At 39.3% G+C, this 19,479-nt stretch overlaps 2 protein-coding genes and 1 pseudogene across 4 annotated transcripts; 1 reads left to right on the plus strand and 2 right to left on the minus strand.

The window, feature by feature from the left end:
- Positions 1-144: 144 nt before the first annotated feature.
- LOC115923030 lies at positions 145-5,102 on the plus strand (annotated as a pseudogene).
- A 2,701-nt stretch (positions 5,103-7,803) lies between these two features.
- Positions 7,804-13,475, minus strand: LOC593521 (actin-15B). Its single transcript, XM_011683245.2, has 5 exons — positions 13,153-13,475; positions 12,078-12,270; positions 10,861-11,091; positions 9,752-9,989; positions 7,804-9,423 (listed from the first exon to the last, which is right to left on the minus strand). The coding sequence occupies exons 2-5, from the start codon at positions 12,234-12,236 to the stop codon at positions 8,891-8,893; spliced, it is 1,161 nt and encodes a 386-aa protein (XP_011681547.2). The 5' UTR covers positions 12,237-12,270; positions 13,153-13,475; the 3' UTR covers positions 7,804-8,890.
- Positions 13,476-14,832: 1,357 nt separating this feature from the next.
- On the minus strand, positions 14,833-18,549 carry LOC115923031 (diamine acetyltransferase 2-like). Of its 3 annotated transcripts, XM_030983074.1 has the most exons (7): positions 18,009-18,549; positions 17,332-17,475; positions 16,760-16,936; positions 16,136-16,176; positions 15,573-15,768; positions 15,319-15,376; positions 14,833-15,122 (listed from the first exon to the last, which is right to left on the minus strand). In XM_030983074.1, the coding sequence occupies exons 1-6, from the start codon at positions 18,265-18,267 to the stop codon at positions 15,345-15,347; spliced, it is 849 nt and encodes a 282-aa protein (XP_030838934.1). In that variant the 5' UTR covers positions 18,268-18,549; the 3' UTR covers positions 14,833-15,122; positions 15,319-15,344. The 3 variants fall into 3 exon arrangements, with proteins under 3 accessions (XP_030838934.1, XP_030838933.1, XP_030838932.1); XM_030983073.1 differs by having other exon boundaries at positions 14,833-15,376; XM_030983072.1 differs by lacking the exons at positions 14,833-15,122; positions 15,319-15,376 and having other exon boundaries at positions 15,383-15,768; positions 18,009-18,547.
- Positions 18,550-19,479: the final 930 nt, after the last annotated feature.

The raw sequence follows: 19,479 nt of genomic DNA on the forward strand, positions 1-19,479 counted from the left end.
ATATATATATATATATGTTTATTATGTCGGATGTCCGTGTATACGCCCCGATGAAATGAAATGTGAATGAAGTACGGGAGATACAAGCAATGGTGTTTGCTGTTAATTAGCCTTTATAATAATATAATAATAGTAATAGTAAAAATTAGTCTGAGAGGTATTTTACAATGCCTGCATGTTTGTAAAGAGGAATAATGTGATTGCATTCTAAATTGGCAGGCTCGTTTCCAGAGAAGAATATGATCTTTTTATGACGATATGTCCGAATCTGATGAGGAAGACTTCGCCGTGGTGGTGGTCGACAACGGCTCGGGGTCGATCAAAGCAGGCTTCGCAGGCGACGATGCACTGCCACGATGTGTGTTCCCGTCGATGATTGGACGCCCAAAGTATCAGGTAAACCACTTGCCTATTTCAAGGGGGAGAGGCGACAAACTGTTCCCCCCCCCCCCCCCCCTCTGACAAATTTCACACCACGAAAAAACGAATTATGCTTGACTTTTTCAGTTTAGCGAAGAAATGGCTGCAAGTTAAATAACCTTCAATTTGCAGTTAAAACCTCATAAACTATAACACATTTTCTCAAAGATTTTATGCATTTTTATCCGACCACATCAACCCCCCCCCCCCCCCCCTCTCCCGTCGCCTTTATACAAGAAAGGTGAGAATTTTCCAACAAATTCTCCTAAGGGTTGAGAAGAAGATAAGGAAAGAGAAATGCGCGTTAGAAAGGAAATAAGCATGAGAAGGCACAATATAATATATCAAATTGGATTTTGAGTTAGCGAGTGGAGAATGATCTTGTATTAAACAAAAGCAACAACGGCATATAATTCAATGAGGTTACACAATGAGGTTACACTCGACCACATTAATGATCCTCAACCCCTCATAGAAAATGAGTCAATATTAGTAGTTTATGTTAGAGGTTTCACACCCCTCCGGCAATGTCCCTGATCTTTTTTTTATCCCTTCATTTTTCAAATCTTTAAAACAAATTTCGCTTAGAATTCCGGACTGGGCATTATCTTTCATAATAACATCGAATATCGCAAAACAAAAATATTCATGGCCATCGTTTTCACCAAAAAACAAACCCCCTAACAAATCAATAAAGTACATACTGATCACCATGACTTAAAAATCAACCCCGGAATCGACCTAAAGCAATGTCAAATATTCTTGTTCGTAACCTAATGAAATTTTGAACACGGCAATAATAATAATAATAATAACAATATTTATAAAGCGCAACATATTATCTATCTCTAGAGATGCTCAAGGCGCATACAAATAATTTAAATTGATATTCAACATACTTAAGATTAAAGAAATATTAAATTAACAACTTGCATTAGATCATACAACTTCATGGTGCCAAGGTACATACAATGTGGCATAGTGTCATTGTTTGTTTTGCATGCATTGTATAAAAAGAACATTGAAATTTAACAATATGCATTGAGCATCAGGTGAGTTTTAAGCCCAGTTTTGAAAGTAGAAAGAGTGTTGGCCGTCTGAATAGAGAAAGGTAACTTATTCCACAAAGAAGGAGCTGCTGATGCAAATGCTCTATACCGGTAGCAGGCGCGTACGCAGGGGGGTGTTTGAGGGGTTAAACCCCCCCCCCCCTTTGGTATTTTGATGTGTATAAACCCCCCTAAAAAATCCCTAAACCCCCCCCCCCCCTTTGGATTTTTTTTTTTTTTTTTTTTAATTATTAAAAAAAAAAAAAAAAAAAAAAATTAACCCCATGGCTGACCTAAGAAAGGTGACCTTACCCCCCCCCCCCCCCCCAACGGAGCAAAATGTCAAATTTTGAAATTTCGAGACCAAAAAAAAAAAAGAAAAGTTTCCTCTTCCCCCCCCCCCCCCCCCCCCCCCCCCCCCCCCCCCCCCCCACTGTGCGACTTTTCGGCTGGCTGAGTCGTTGCGATTTTTTTTGGACTCCCCCCAAAAAAAAAAGTGTCCGTTACCCCCCCCACTGAGCGACTTTTCGGCTGGCTGAGTCGTTGCGATTTTTTTTGGACTCCCAAAAAAAAAAAAGTGTCCGTTACCCCCCCCCACTGAGCGACTTTTCGGCTGGCTGAGTCGTTGCGATTTTTTTTGGACTCCCAAAAAAAAAAAAGTGTCCGCTTACCCCCCCCCCCCCCCCCCCCCCCCCCCCCCCCCCCCCCCCCCCCCCCCCCCACTGAGCGACTTTTTGGCCGGCGCGATTTTCAAATTTTTCTGAGTCGTTGCGAAATTTTGGACCCGATTTTAAAAACCCCCCCCCCCCCTTGAAAAAATCCTTCGTACGCCACTGACCGGTAGCAATGTAACTGGGTTATGACAGTAACATTAAGCGAGGTATTCTCAGCATCAAATACCCCATCGAACGCGGAATCGTCACTAACTGGGAGGATATGGAGACGATCTGGCATCACACCTTCTACCACGAGCTCCGTGTCGACCCCGAAGAACTGCCTGTCTTTTTCACCGACGTCCCGAAGAGCACGAAAGCTAGTCGAGAAAAGACTACCCAGGTAAGTTTTCCTCACTCTGAAATTTACCCATGGCAGTGGTGACTTATTTTAAAACTATCTTTAGATTCAGATTGCTCGGAATTACAATACTATACATGAGCAGAAAAAGCAACAATTCACAAAATGGAACCTATTTCTAATGCAGTTCGTGGTACCGTTCTCGAATAAAAGCGATTAATGTGTAACTAATCATTACCGTTTCTAATTCGGCAACGCGATGTAAAATATGAAATCAATATTTTCATGTACAAATTAGCAGTTTTTCAGTTACACGTTGGTTCATATAATAAACTTTTTAATTTTTCGACTTGTGGAGTAGTGAAAAAAAGGATTAATTTGAGTAGGGAAAACTCGAGTTAACACGGTAATGAAAACTCTCTAAAATTATACCTCATGCAGTTTCAAAAGCCTTGTATTGTTATCATCGTTTGAAACGTACAGACTTTACAAAGACGAATTGCGTAATCCGAATGTGATTTCATGGGATATACAATTGAAAATAATTTTTCGAATGTATTTGCGATCGTAGTTATATTTTGTATGGTCAAAAGCACCTTTGTTAGCCCCCCCCCCCCCCCCTATTTTGTCATTGTAGTGTTGTAGTAATAAGGAATATAGTGACGTTAACACAATCAACTTTCCCCTCCACGTTTATTCTAAAACTCACCCATAGATGGAAAGACAATATGGAGAATGAAACTCTTTTCTTGAAAGTTTAGCGATTGTAAGGTCTACCATTAACGTGAACCGCGCTCTGTCTATAAATAATGTCAAAACTGAGTACTCACACTCGTGCACACACGTCCACCCCCCCCCCACACACACACACACCGTTTCAATAACTATCTCTTAAACCGATTTTTATTTAAGATCTCTTTTATAATGCTGTTCACATCGTCTCCTTTATCACCAGATTATGTTCGAGAAATTTGGCGCCAAAGCTTTCCATGTCTGCACACAGGGCGTCTTGTCCCACTGTGCGGCAGGTCGCACCATGTCCGTCATGCTGGACATCGGCGACGGGGTCATCAGTGTCGTACCGGTATTCGAGTGCTACATTATCACCCCCGCCGTTAAGCAAGTCAACTTTGGTGGCCGGGATCTCACCCAACACATGATGAAGATGCTGAATGATCGGGGGTATTCGTTTGTTACAACTGGTAAGGGGTGTCTTCCATTGATGGTTCAACATCAAACAGAGTGAATGACTGATTAATATTCATCGTCATCATTATCATAATAATCACCATTGACAGCATCACCGTCATCTTTATCATTATCATGAGGCCTATCATCACCATCATAATCATGGTCGTCGTCACTATCATCAATACCGTCACCACCATTATCCTCCTTCCCCTCTTTCATCATCATTAATATTATTTCTATGATTTATCATTGCCGATTTCGTAATCATTATTATAGTTTTTCGTGATCATCACCACCATCATTATCATCATTATCATCAATATCATCGTTATCATAATCATCATCATCACCATCGTTATCATCATCACCATGACCATCATCAACATCATTATCATCATCACCATCATTATCATCATCGTCATGATATCATCATCATCGTTATCATCATCATCATCACTGTCATGATTTTTGGCATCATTATTGTCGTCATCATCGTAATCGTCATCATTGTCGTTGTCACTGTTATCTTTGTCATCGGTATTACCGTACTGGCTCCCTCTTTAATTAGTGTTACTGAAGTTTTATTTTGTGAAAATTGTCCGAAACTCCTGACAGACTTGGTGATGCTACTGAAGGTGCCAAAGTTATTTCAAGTTGATCAGACTATTGAATATATTATATATTAAGTTGTTTAGCTGCTTTTTCATTTCACTTCATAGATTTGAAAAGAGAGGGGGCATTTCAAAGTTTCATTAACGTGTTTCCAAATTTGTAAGACATGCATGTTTTTTTCCTTTTGATACTCCACAAAATGTACAGCCGAGAGAGAAGTTGTTCGGGAGATTAAAGAAGAAGTTTGCTACATCGCTCAGGACTTTGAGAAAGAGATGCTCGGCTCATCTGCATTGACCAAAACCTATACACTCCCGGATCTCCACGATATCACTCTTGGCAACGAGATCTTCCGCGTCCCCGAAATCCTCTTCCAACCCTCTCTGGCTGATCGCGATCACGCCAGCGTTCACCAACTCGTCTACGACGCCATCATGAAATGCGACATCGATCTCCGAGTGCATCTTTACTGCAATGTCTTTCTCGTCGGGGATCCACGATGTTCCCAGGATTCCAAGAAAGACTCCAAAAAGAACTGTCCGCCATGTTTCCTCAAAAGGCAAAGGTCAGGGTCAATGCTCCGCCCGAAAGGAAGTATACGGTGTGGATCGGTGGGTCCATCCTTGCCTCTCTTTCAAATTTCAAGGAGAGTTGGATTACGAAGAAGGAGTATGACGAACATGGACCAAGTGTTGTATATACAAAATGTACGAACTAGCAGAAGTGTTTACAAGCTGATAAAATGTTTAGGTGATACGACATATTTTGGTCTTGCGGTATGTACTTTGGACTGCATTTTGTCAGAGATGTAGGGTTAGAGCCAACGTTGCAATTCGGTTTGAGATTATTCCTAAGGTAAGGGGTAAGTGTTAGGGTTAGTGTCAGGGTTAGTATTTATTAATAATAATAATAGCCTAATAGTCCACTCCAAATTTTATTAAACCGAAACGGAAAATCTTTTTGCCCAATTGATCGTGAGCCCGGCAGCCACTGAGCAGCGCCAGATCGACGTTGCTCTATCCCTTATTGTTGAACGCCAAACAAGGTAGCAACAACTCCCATCTTTTAACGTCTTTTGGTATGACGCGGCCGGGGTTCGAACCCACGACCTCCCGGTTGTGAGGCGGACGCTCTACTGACTGAGCCAACACTCCGGTGTTTATGGTAAATGTTAGGGTTAGTATTATGGTTAGTGTTAGGGTTTGTGTTATGGTTAGTGTTAGGGTAAGTGTTAGGTTGAGAGATAAGTGTTAGGATTGGTGTTAAGGTTAGTGTTAGGGTAAGGGTTAGGGTTATTGTTGGGATTGGTGTTAGTGTTATTGTTAGGGTCAGTGTTAGGGTGAGGGCAATGTGCAGTGTTTGGTACACGGTAAATTTCAGGGAGGGGGGAGGTAATTGTCCTAGGGGGGAATTGTCCTGCTGGTAATTGGCTGGGGGTGATTGTCCTAGAACCAGGTAGTCCTCTGCCTGGGCTTTTTCTGTGTCGCACGCCTAAGTAGCTGAGAAAATAACACACACTCAACGGTAAAACGGAGACAGTCCTTTCATTCTTAAACCCCTTTCACACCGGTTGTGCGTAGAGTTGCGTAGTGTGGCGTACTGATTACGCCAAAATTCGGCTTCGTATTCATGAAAAAAATGTTGCTTCGGCGTAGTCCCTGCGTAGGTTATGCGTAGGCTCGCGAATGATGGCGTATGTTTATGTACCCTGTGCATAGGCAACGCGTACCTACGTCGTATACAATTGGCGTTCCTACGCGTACTATCACGTATTACACGCGTAGTGTTGCGTAAGTTTACGCCTGGCGTACAGGTTTGCGTACGTTGCGTACGGTTGCTTACTGTGTGCGCCAGCTTTTACTGCTTCGTCGGACTGGCGTAGGGTAGCGTACTGTTGCGTAGACTTGCGTACAAACATGCGTACTTTCTGCGTCTCGTGTCTACGCCGAAAGTACGCCAACAAAATTAAACACGTTTATTTTTTGCGCCCATCATGCGTACCCCTTGCGTCCCTCAGCGTATAGTTACGTAGGCCTGCGTAGGGCAGCGTACGTAGTCGGTAGCAACTCTACGCATGGCCCGGTGCGAAAGGACTTTGCGTAACACGCTGTTTGTGGGACGTAAGGGGAAAATGATGAATGAACTCAGTTGTAAAAAAAAAGAAGATAAAACAAACGAAATCTGGTCCAGGGCTTCGGTTGTGATTTCGATTCTCACTTTTGGTCAGAGTTGAGATTAGGTTTAGGTGTAGTGTTAGGTCCAGAATTAAAGTTAGCAATTTGGTTCGTGTTACCATAGTTACCAATTGGACGAGGAGAATGTATCTTACTATAAATTTGTACATATCTGCTGAGCACTTCGCTAAGCTCTGTCTTTCAATATCATTTTCTACTAATGTATTCTACAGTCCCGAATTATATATATATATATATATATATATATATACAACATATACTTACTTTTCTTTTTTGCTTCACTTAGACAGATGCCAGTGACACCTGAGATAACATATTGCAATTTATCAAGCTTAAGTTTATCATTGTCATCAATTAGTTTTGTTTTTTTGTTTTTTTAAATCTGATTATGTATGATATTTTAGGCATCCCCTGATGCATTTTCTGGAGTCGGAAAAAATGACTTACGGGTTAGAGGTGCAGCAGGGGAAGCCAATTTTTTTCTTTCATACTTTGTATTCTATGTGCCATTCTATTGTACCTTCTATTGTATGTTTGAAATGCCAAATAAATAATAATAGTTAAAATATGTATATGGAGATTTATGTATATGCAGTATAATACATTTTGATACAAATTATTTTGTACACGAGTGTGGTAATGTTTAACATAATATCAATGGCTATTCCCAAAAACAAAAAATAAGGAAATTTGGTATACAACTAGTTCCAGAGGAGGGGCATGTGCTCTCGAACAGGCTAAAGCCCACTATGGCATACATACAGAAATATGCCTCTAAATATGGCCCTGGCAGCAACATTACTGTGGACGGTAGACGGGGAATGAAGAGTGGGGGAGAGTGGGGAATATAGCTTGTGGATAGAGAGAGAGAGAGAGAGGGGGAGGGAGAGAGAGAGAGAGAGAGAGAGAGGGAGAGAGGGTGAGATATAGAGAGAGGGGGTGAAGAGTGGGAGGATAGTGGGAAATATAGCTTGTGGATAGAGACAGAGACAGAAAGAGATATATATATATATATATATATATATATATATATATATATAGGGAGAGAGAGAGAGAAAGAGAGTGAGAGGAATGGAGAGTGGGGGAGAGTGGTAAATATAGCTTGTAGATATAATATAGAGAGAGAAGGGTTCACGCTCGGAAATGTAAAATTTAACTGGTGATTTGTTTGTTTAAAGGTATTTTGGCCGATACAGTACTACATCGAAGAGAGATGTAAATATGATTTTAATGTTCTTTATGAAATAGGACTATCAGTTTCTTACCCTGATTGACGTACGCTTTGAAAACCACAATATTTTTAAAACAGAAAAAATAATTATTAACAAGAAATAAACTTCATGAATAAGTACACGTTCATACGTTCCAATCAAACAGGAATACACAGAATGATGACATTGATAATAGAGCAAAATTGAAATTTAAGGAATGGTTTCGTGTTTTGGAAGGGTTCATCCGTTTGACGTTTTAGATTATTTATTTATTTCCTTTTCGTATAGGTATGGATTAATAGTATTTATCAAAATGATAATGAGACATCATCCATTTGTATTAATTAGTTTTACTTATGTTAAATGCAAATCTATCTAGTCTCCCAATGATTGGGGGGGGGGCACCACGGTATATTGGTGATGTCTTTTGACTCTCATAATTATGAAAGGTCCTCGGTTCGAACTTTGCCGGTTGCTTACATCCTTGAATATTCTATTCTGCCCACATTATTTTCTCCCTCTTGACCCGATGTACAAGATGGGTTCATAATATTTATAAGTGGTGGGGGTGGGGGGGGGGGTAATTACAGGGCCCTTTGGAAGAGCATTATTAGCACTAACGTGGCTACCCTATGTAAATAAAGCCTTATGATCATTTACCATTATTTACTTATTCATTACCTTTTTCAATACATACACAGACATATAAAAAGAAGGATAGCACTCTTTTTTCTACAAACTTATAGGTTCATAATTCCTAAAAAAAAAAAAAAACATGGGTATTTTGGAATCGTGAACCTTCGGGCCAACGACATGTACCTTTAAAAATAAACAGAATAAAACTTGCAAGTCAAGTATCTATATAAACCATGTCACATAAGACATTCTAAAAACTTTCTGTGAAGATTGTTTTCTTCTTCACGATAAAACGTCTCCCATATATTATGCAAAACATATTAAATGGTAGACAAACAAGGCATTTTCAAAGTAATCTGCTTAAAGTCAGTAACGTCAGTATAAATCTATTTTCGGAAAACCCGACCCCGACTGAATTGTGTCATCGTAATAAGCCTAGGTTGTTTTGAAACATAATTATTAGGTGAGCATGATATACACATTCAAATTCAGATTGCCGCGAAAATAGCCAGGGTTTGTAGATATAGAACACAGATCGCGGAGTAGCATCCGCGGATACAACCTATAGGTACTTCCGATGGACCACATCGGGTCCGATCTCCTCATACTCCTGTTTCTTAATCCAATGCGTTTCAATATAGTCAGGATTTCTTGAAGCAAAGATGGAACCTCCGATCCAGACGGAATATTTCCTGTCAGGGGTTGCAACGATAGAGACCTTCATGGAGGGAGGAGCTAAGGCAGTCAGCTCCCGCTTCATTCTCTCCTTAAATCCCGGAAACAGCGTAGAACCTCCTACTAGGTAGACCAACCTAAGAAGGTCCTCGCGGACATCGGTCTGAAGGCCACTGATGCTGTTGTAGGCCATCTCGTGAATACCAAAGAAGTCTTTCTTGATGATGCTTGGATTGAAGAGAGCTTCAGGGATTCCATAGCGCTCTGCGGGGTCGACGGTGATCGTCTCGCCACTGGGGAGCTCGTAGGTGTTCTGATCGGAAGAGTACATCGGTGGTGTACGGGCCTGGCTTTCGTTGTCAGGATCGAGCGCGACGTAACAAAGCTTTTCCTTGACGACACGGAGGTCCGTTAGTCTACCTGTGGAGAAACAAAGTTATCGTGTCAACATAAAGAGGGGGGCTAAGCTTCGGTCCGTATTCTATACACGTTGTCTACTAATTCAGTTAAACCTGTGACCTTGGGTCTTAGATCACGTTTAACAAATGAAAAACTAGACCTGAGACTTTCTTCTTTTGTTAATTTCTTGTGAAGGGACGTTAGATTCGGACCCTCAACCCTTGTATTGAGAGTCAAGTGAGTGAACCACTAAACATGAACCATGACACCATCAACTTTTTCCTCATATTTTGTGTTTATGATTGTATCACGCAAACACAACCATCAAGAACATACGAATCTGAATTACCGTTGTATTTATGTTCGTCAACAAGATGAGAGAACAAAGCTTCGTCCAAGTCCCCGCCAGCAAGGTCCATTTGAAGAGTAGTAGGAGGGAGGGGGTTCTCTGGATGGATCGGCACTACATGGGTGACGCCATGTCCAGAATCCACGATGAGTCCGCACGTCTTACCCAAAGAAAAGAGGGCAAGAGCAGCCTGATTCGCTAGACAGATCCCAGGGCTTTGGAACTTCTCAAAAAATATCTACATAATTGGACAAAAAGGGTTGCATGTTCACCGAGTTAGCTTCCTGAGTTTCACTATACATCTTAAGCATTCTAAAAATTAAAGTGTTTAAACAACTGTTAAAATGGACGAGCAGTGGCGGAGTTTTCAAAATGATGTATGGTTGCTATCTACAATTTTTAAAACCTTGTCACTCGTACTTTGAAGTTATTTATCATTTCAATTTGAAGTGTAGCTTATACTAAATATATTAAAGTTGTATAAATTTGGTGTAACACCAAATACATCTTCCACACGGACTCTTGCATTTGAGGGGTAGACTGGGATGGTGCAGGGGGGGGGGGTGGCGCCACTTTCGCCAGTGTCTTTAATTAATACTACGTTGATGGGGGGGGGGTATTGGCTTTGTTGTTTTCTGTCATGCAGCACACAGTGGTGACATTACACTCACACACAACGGAAATGATTGTATGGCAATAATCATGACCCCTCAATCGAAAAACAAAAGAGGAAGAAGTTATATAATACTTAACAGGCTTGACATTGAAATCCGGTTGTTTAGAAATCTACCTTTTGAACCAAGGTTCTTGTCTTTTTGTAAATATTATGTTATATAATTCTTTATCTCTTATTTAGTGTAAATACCAAAGCTTTGTATTTAATCACAGAACATTTTTACCCTAGATGTAGAATATTTTCTGGTCCCATTTATCCTTTCGATGTTAACCATTCACATTTGATTGTTATATTGATGTACTTTTTGTTTGGATAATAAACTTCAAATTCAAACTCGAACTCAAACTCAAACTCACTCTAAGACCAGTCGAACTGTCCCTGCCCAGCTCCCATCACCCACACTCTATAATTAGATCCGTATTTTCCTACTTACCTCAGCCATTTTCTCCTTGTTTGGCTTTGGATTGTTGGGTATTTGTGACAGCACAGCTCCCTCGTCCTGTGGGTTGAACTTTATTTCAGAAAATGTATGACTCCAAACGGCTTCCATATCATCCCATTTGGCGATAATACCTCGTTCGATCGGGTAGGTAAGGGTAAGCACTCCCCGCCTGTTCTGTGCCTCCTCCCCGACATAGCTATCCCGAAAGTTGAGCTTAGTAGTCTAAGCGAAAAGAATCATTTATTTACTTATTAATGTATTAATATATTCATTCATTCATTTATTTACTTACTTACTTATCTGATATATACTTATCTTTATGGATGTCTACTTATTGAAATGATGACCAGCAGTGAAGGCTGAGAGTATTAGTTTACAATGAAATAAAATTATTTACAATACAAGCCATTTTTATATAATCATTACAAAATATTGAGAAACATACTACTTGGGGAATTTTCTTATAGCAGGCTGACGGCAAATCAGTCACTTTAAAAACTGAAATGTTAAATCACCATTTAAAAGGGCTGAGGAGTGACCACTCTTTCAAAATGGTAGATTAACACTTTGAACATGCTGGATCCAATACTATAAAGGTTGAATCTAGCAGGTTAAAAGAAACAATCTGACATTTTTAAAGAGTGGTCACTCCTCGGCCCTTTTAAATTGACATTTAACATTTCAGTTTTTAGAGATATGAGTAACCTTTTCTCTCTTTCTATTTGTCCTATTTTTTTTTAAATCGCTTGCTTACTGGAAAATGTAAGCCATATCCTGTCCGCCTATTTTGTGAAGGCACCCTACCTCCCCCGCCCCCTCATTCAAATCAGTTTAAATATACAAATAATACACAGCAGTGAGGGCATTAGTAAGAATTACCCACACAAGGTACCTTTGGAACAGTCTAACACGCCAGAGGCGGTAGCCGAGGGTGTTTGGTCTGTTTTGAAGATACCTAGTGGCGGTAATTTTACTATTGCCAGAACAAAATGCTGTGTATTACTTGGTTTATAAGATTATGACTTGTTTTATTTGTTATATAAAATGATGTTTTATAACATGATTTTACTAATGACCGGTCATTAGAATTGAATCATGACCGTCATTATCCAAATTATGCGTGAGGCAAAATAAATGCTTGGTCACGTGTACGCTTTCAACCAATCATTAGATTCGGATCCACGTTTTCATCTTATAAAATTGTTTACCAGATCATCTAACACCTCTTGGTGCCGGGGTCTTCCGACGATGGATTGGAAGACGGTCCGAGGACAGTCTTCTTCGGCGAACCCCGCTTGTATTTCAAACGATCCGTGATCAATGACCATGGGTTCCTTATCATGCGCATATTCGTCGACTGAAGCCATGTCGGTGTCGAAGGTGTCTCTGTAATGATGTATCCTGCAGAAAGTGTATGTAGTTCTTTACGTTTCAATAAAATGTCAATGAATGTTGAATCAAACCTACGGTAGAAAATAATGTGAATAACTGCTTTTAGTGTACGATTCAGCAAATGAGAGAATTATGTGAGTTAACAAAATTAACGGAAGTTTGACGAATTTTACAAAAATAAATGGTAGCTAGGCCTACAATAGTAAACACAATACTAGTTTTTGGGTGAATATTAAGGTGCACTTGGAGAAAATAATTAACATTAAAAGATAATATGAAGAAGAAGATGATGAAGAAGAATAAAATGAATACTAGGAAGAAGAGAAGAGGAAGAAGAAAAGGAAAATTAAATAGGAAAAGACTCAGAGAAGGAGAAGGGGATGAAAGGGAGAGGGAAGGTGAGGAGAAGGAGGGGCTAGAATAAGAGAATGAAGAAAGAATATCAGAAATGGTAATGCAAATATTGTTTCCCACAACGATTAATTATGGTTACAATAGTATTAGAAACAATATCAATCGAGGACTGCCACGTAATATTGGTATTTTATTAACATTTATTTCCTTCTCATTAACAATATGAAACACAATGTTTAACAATTATTTCAACATAGAGTATACAGTAAATAATTCAGATTCGCACTGTTACCAGATTTAAACATCTTTCTGATAATATAACCCACTCCTCCCCCCCCCCCCCCCCCCCCCCCCCGATCTGACGGAACGCACACGCCACGAAGAGTGATCAACAATAAATTTCCCCCTCAGTCTGATAACTAGGCTAAAGTGGGCGTTTCGCAAACATGCACTTTCCCTACTGTATGTAAACAATCGCAGCGGCATGTATTCGTGATGACGAAGATATATGATTCCGGAAATCAACCATGTTCTCACCTTTCTGGTAGAATCCAAAGCGTTTATTGAACTCGAATCCACAGATAACTCTGGTGCATTCCAAAATAAAGTAAGAATTCCTCGTAGCGTTCAGCTTTTAGCATCGTTTGTCATAGGTTGCGTTGTCATAGACGAGTACACGGTACGTGAATACTGTTTTATTTAATTGACGGCATTCGATCTTTCGGGTGTAGTATTTTTCCAGACCTACCATTTTAAAGATGGTGTGATAGTTGGAAAAAAAATATTGAAAAAATGCAGGAATTTACACCTCCCCCACCCATTCTCTCTCTCTCTCTCTCTCTCTTTCTTTCTCCTCTCTCTCTCTCTCTCTCTCTCTTTCTTTCTCCCCCCCTCTCTCTCTCTCTTTTCCTCCCTCATTCCCCGTCCATCTCTAGGCACTATGAACATGACAGACAATAAAAGCGGACAAAATATACAGTTCCTCAGGTAGACAAAGGGACAGCCCTTCACTGCTATTATGTAAAAATGTGTAGAACAGGTGTCACATGCATATTCACCTGTTCTACACATTTTTACATAATAGCAGTGAAGGGATGTTCCTTTGTTTTCCTGAGGAACTGTATATTTTGTCCGCTTTCATTGTCTGTCATGTTCATAGTGAGGTCTCTCCCCTCTCGCTCCCTGTCTCAACCTTGATCCCTAATTCCTCTCATATTTCATGTATTCATTTCCTCTTTTACATCAATTTCGTATTGAGTGTATCTTTTCCTCTTACCTGGAAAGGTATCTGCCTTATAAAAAACAATATCTCTCGCTAATATATACACCTCCCTCCCACACGCTCTCTGTTATCTATCTAGGCTTTTTCAATCTCTCTCTCCCTCTCTCTCTCTGTCTCTCTGTCTTTCTATCTCTCTGTCTTTCTATCTCTCTCTCTCTCTGTCTCTCTGTCGTTCTATCTCTCTTTCTCTGTATCTTTGTCTTTCTTCTCTCTGTCTCTTTCTGTCTCTCCACTCCATATAATGTTGATTCCATGAGTTATAACAAGTAACTCACTTGTGAAGTATTTTTCATATTAGAATACTTAGACTCTTGATTATGTATTATTGTTCATAAAAAGGGAGATTTATTCATTACAAAATATGAGGCGAAGTCAAAATGTACATGTGATAAGAAAGTAGTACATACATTTTAAATACTTTAAATAAATAAATACACAAATATCATATCGTGCTTGCATAAATAGTTTTTCAAGGTTTTGTTTTCTTACAGAATACATTCTCTTTATAGGCTCGAGCGTTGAGTACACCAAAGCCGTGCAGAGAAAACAGCATCTGAGCAAGGTCTTTGACATTGTGACGTCATATGATTGGAATGTTTAAACAGCTCGCCACTCGCAATTTGAAGTGACTTTTCCCTTGACCTTTGTCCATAACTATATCAAATTAGATCGAAGAATTTCATATTTCACAGTTTTGTTCTTTCACGCTGTTGACATAGGACTGCAAGGTTTGTATAGAAACTGCATTGAACTAAAATATATTGTAGTAAATATATGGAGATGTGATATCCAGCCGTACGTCTGTATCGTTGTAATATTTCTTCTTCTTCTTCTTCTTCTTCGTCTTCTTCTTCTTCTTCTTCTTCTTCTGCTTCTTCTCCCCCCCCCCCCCCCCACAATTTTTTTTTTTTTTTTTTTTTTTTTTTTTTTTTTTGGAAATAATACTCGACGCGGTATTACTATCAGCATTACGTGTTGGCAAAGAAGTGTTATTGATATCAGAATACAATATGCTAACAAATAAAGTTATACAGGAATATGTCACATCACCTGTATAATAAATATCATTAAAGAAATATTATCCGTGCTCTTCTTTCAAACTTAAACATAAAAACCGAGACCTCATGACGTGTTAACTACTTCATTGATATAATATATATACATTTGAAAACATAATACTTGTAATATTGCACATTGAAAGACAAACTCAACGTTGTCTTTAAAAATCAGTGGAAAATAAGAACTTATAATCTCAATTTGTAACAAGCGACGAAACATGTATGCCTCTCCTTCCAAGCTTCTCGATGGGTTTGTGGTCGGTGACATAATGTTGCAGCGAGTTGCCGGCCATGGACATGATGTTGTAGCCATATTTCTGAGTCTAATTCTCAAATCTCACAACTCAACTTTTGTCTTTAAATTCAGTGGAAAATAAGAACTTATAAACTCAATTTGTAACAAGCGACGAAACATGTACGCCTCTTCTTCCAATTAGCTTCTCGATGGGTTTGTGGTCGGTGACATAATGTTGCAGCGAGTTGCCGGCCATGGACATGATGTTGTAGCCATATTTCTGAGTCTGGTTCTCAAATCTCACAACTCAACTTTTGTCTTTAAAATCAGTTGGAAATAAGATGATAAACTCAATTTGTAACAAGCGACGAAACATGCACGCCTCTCCTTCCAAGCTTCTCGATGGGTTTGTGGTCGGTGACATAATGTTGCAGCGAGTTGCCGGCCATGGACATGATGTTGTAGCCATGTTTCTGAGTCTGGTTTTCGAATCCGATGTCTTCGTACCACTGCTTTGCCCGATCATTCTCGATATCGACGTAGCCGCTGATGTACTTGCAGCCGTCCAGATAACCCATCTAAAAATTGAAAGAGAGATGATACAGGATTATCATGATGGCTTCATGAGAAGATTAGGTGATAGATGGTGATTTTTTTGTTAATGACTTCAATTTTCACACATTAGTTCTCTGTTATTGTGGAAATGAAAACATTTAGTTTCTTAAGTGTGATTTGAATTTTATTTGGTACAATTTGAAAATGATCTTCACTTACATAACATGATAACAATTTTGTTGTTTTCCTTTAGAAGAATATAGTAGGCCTAGTTTATATACAACCTCAAACAAAATATGTAAGAACTGATCAGCACTGGTGCTCTATAGATCTACCATGATTTGTTCTTCTCAAATTGTATTTGCAAGACCCAAACATCATGAAACTCACCTTACATACTTCATGGAGTAGTACAGCCCCAAGTCCTTTTGCTGCAAAGAAAAAATTAAAATCAGAATATTAGTGATATGCGACCAAAACAATAGGCCGATAACAATCTTGAGAATTAGAATAAAACTAAAATTAACATTTGTAGTAGTCTTGGCCCAAAGATAAATTTAAATCTATTGACAGGATTGATATAAAACCTACATTGACTCGGAAGATCAAAGGAAAGTTGTCAATAAAAGCTCATAGATTCAAAAGCAATATTTCATTGCCATGTTTCCATCTTCTCTATTCGATGTTTGTCTTCCCTTTTGTGATATAGTTGGGTTTTGATAAACTGATATGAAATTTTTCCTTTTCCATCAAGATGTATTCTGTCCAATCAAATTTTCAAGTACATTTTTAAGAGAGTTATTATCATTAAAATTATATTACCTTGCTTATTTTTATTATCATTTTGTTGTTGTTGTTGGTGGTGGTGGTGGTGGTGGTGATGGTGGTGGGGTGGTGGTAGTCGTGCTGCTGAGGATGACGATATTTTATTATCTTCTTTCATTTTTTTCTCCTGGTATTTGTTTGATTTGATATATATAAGTGTTAGTTTTGTTGGTTAGGGATATAACTCACCTCTATAATCATGATGAATGAAAAGGTCTTCCCACGTGATGGTGCGCCCCTTCCATGCGCAGTAGCCCCCACTAAACATGGCATAGCCTATGACACTGTGGTCACCATCATCTTCAAAAGCCTCGAGCAAGACACACTGGTAGCAAGGGTTCGATCCGAAGCCGTCTTTTTTCAGATCTACAAAGAGGATCATTAAAGTATGAGGATTATATGCCTATTCTCCAGAGAGGTCACACTTGTGAGGTATCTGTCATAAACCAATATATTGTATAAATGCGAGAAAACACGCCATACTTTAAACTTGTCAATGCTATTGATCCATAAAGACTATCGCTGTTTGAAATCAGATATATAGATTCGCATAGAGAAAGATCTAGGGGCATGTCTTGTATTTAAATAAAAACAGAAAGAAAACAAAAGTAGGGATACAATCATAAAATGTCAAAACAATCAACAGCAAAGAGTGATATTGAAGATAATTTACAACTTGTTATCGGATGGTTCCGGGAACAAAAGTGATTAAAAAAAAAAATAATTTTAAAGTGATTTTTTTTTAAAGCGATTGTATCTACCTTCCTCGGTGATTTCGACCTGGTCAATGGTCCCCTCCCACTCCGCGAGCCCTCGTACCAGCTTCAGGATGTCGCCGCAGTCGTCGATCTCCGACGGCCGGACAACGTACCTTGTAACGAGTTCGGGGTCAACTTCATAGTCGTCTGTTCAAGAAATGAGAAAATAAAATGGTTGGTCAAGATCCTTTCGTCATTTTTGTTTTTTCTTAAAGTCAGTTAATTTTACTTCACGGTTAATTTGTGACCGTAAATGTTTAGTTGCCTAGTAAATGCAGGCAGAAGGTGAAGTTTATTATATAGGCTATGTTATCATAATAATATACATTTACAGTATCATGTATTTTATATGGGGTTAATAAACACCAAGACATTCAAGCAAGGTACATTACCTTGTCACAACACATGTAAAGAAGATGGAATCATTCCCCCCCCCCCCCTCCATTGTTATTAATCAACGTTTCAAGATGCCCCATATTGTACATTATTGAATAGAACAAAACACGACGACTGGAGTCTATAATACACACTGTATATATATATATATATCTTGAAGTATCTTCGTAAAAGTAGGCTATTATCCTTGCGGAGATAAACGTCTATCCCATAAGAAGGTACCCTCGAATTTATGATTTTACCATTACTACTTTAGATTTTCCTTATTCGTTTAAGCTTTTCACCTGCTGAGACTTGAAGCTGAGGAACAACCGGTGTTGTCTTCATCGCAGACGTTCCCAAATATCTCTTCTGTATACTCATGTTGTCGAAGCAGCTAAGCAGATCGTCTTCTGGGAAATTCCTCAACAGCGATTTCCTCAAACACCTGCCGATGCGGCCCGTGGTGGTCATCGACGTCGCCTCCGATGACGCGACTCCGAGAAGGTTTGCCGAACTCCTGGCCGAAACGGAGAATGCGCGCTGTGCTAACCTAGCGAACATGGTGATGGTTTATTTTCACAGTTGCTGATAATATAAAGTAAATATTATTCCTTGCTTGAACGCGATGGGAATAGCGATCTGTTCTGAAGCGAATCCAAAAGTGATCTGGCAGCCGAGTGAATCCAAATCTCTGACGCTCACTTTCACTACTAAGCAGGTATTACAAGAAAATCTTTCAGGGACCGATGCGCTCTTAGAATAGACAAATCAAGCACCTTTCGTAGATAATCATCCAAGTGTTACAAGGCGGTTTTTTCTTTTTTTTTGTCCACCAGCTTTTGATAAAAGATTGCCTCCAAACGTCAGACCATGTCTTTGCTTCACAATGGACGGTAACAATTTTGAGTCCCTTTCGACAAATTCCTGGCTTTTATGCGTCCTCAGGTCCGGTTACCGTGGTGAGTCCCCGAAACAGTTCCGCTCTGCTGTTTCCGACTAAACAGCGTAGAAGTTTATTTTCTTGGAGTGAGCGCAGGTGTGTCTAGTAGTCTTGAGTGGCGGATCCCGGCGGGGGCAGGAAAGATGGCTGATGATCTTCTATTTCTGTCGTTATTTCTTTCTTTCTTCCTTCTTCGCCTTCTTCGTTTTCATAATCTTCTTCTCCTTTTTTCTTCTTCTCCTCTTCCTCCTCCTCCTCCTTCTCCTTCTTCTACTTCTTCTTTTTGTCTTGTCAAAGATCACCGAATTTTCGGACTGATATAGATCCAGAATGCCCACCCTTAAGGTTCAAATTTATATCTGACTTGGCTGTAGATGTCGTGGATGTTCATTAAATTTCGTTATTCTTGCACAATACAAATAATGTGTGTGAACATTTTGGGGGATATGATCGACATTTAAAGTGGGTTTTTGCTTCCGATTATTCGTTTTCATGTTGAGTAGTAAGAAATCTCTTTAATCTGCTGTACGAATAACCTTATTAGGTATATTATCATAGCTATCAATTTTGAGGAAAATGATCGACTTTTATAGAGAGGGTTTTGCTTCCTCTTGTTACATTTCATGTTGAGTACTAAGAAATATCTTTAAACTGCTGTATGAATAACCTTATTGGGTATATTATCATAACTATACACTGTGAAAAAAATGAGTAAAGTTACGTTGGTAATTCTTTTGTTGCATGGGCAATAAACTCTTCAACTGCCCGACGACGGTAGCCCACTTGTTGGGAAAATCTTGACTAGCTATGTTGGGCATAATACAAGACAACTA

This window comes from Strongylocentrotus purpuratus, unplaced genomic scaffold (assembly GCF_000002235.5).
Source record: "Strongylocentrotus purpuratus isolate Spur 01 unplaced genomic scaffold, Spur_5.0 spur5_scaffold_13, whole genome shotgun sequence".
Lineage (NCBI taxonomy): Eukaryota > Metazoa > Echinodermata > Echinoidea > Camarodonta > Strongylocentrotidae > Strongylocentrotus > Strongylocentrotus purpuratus.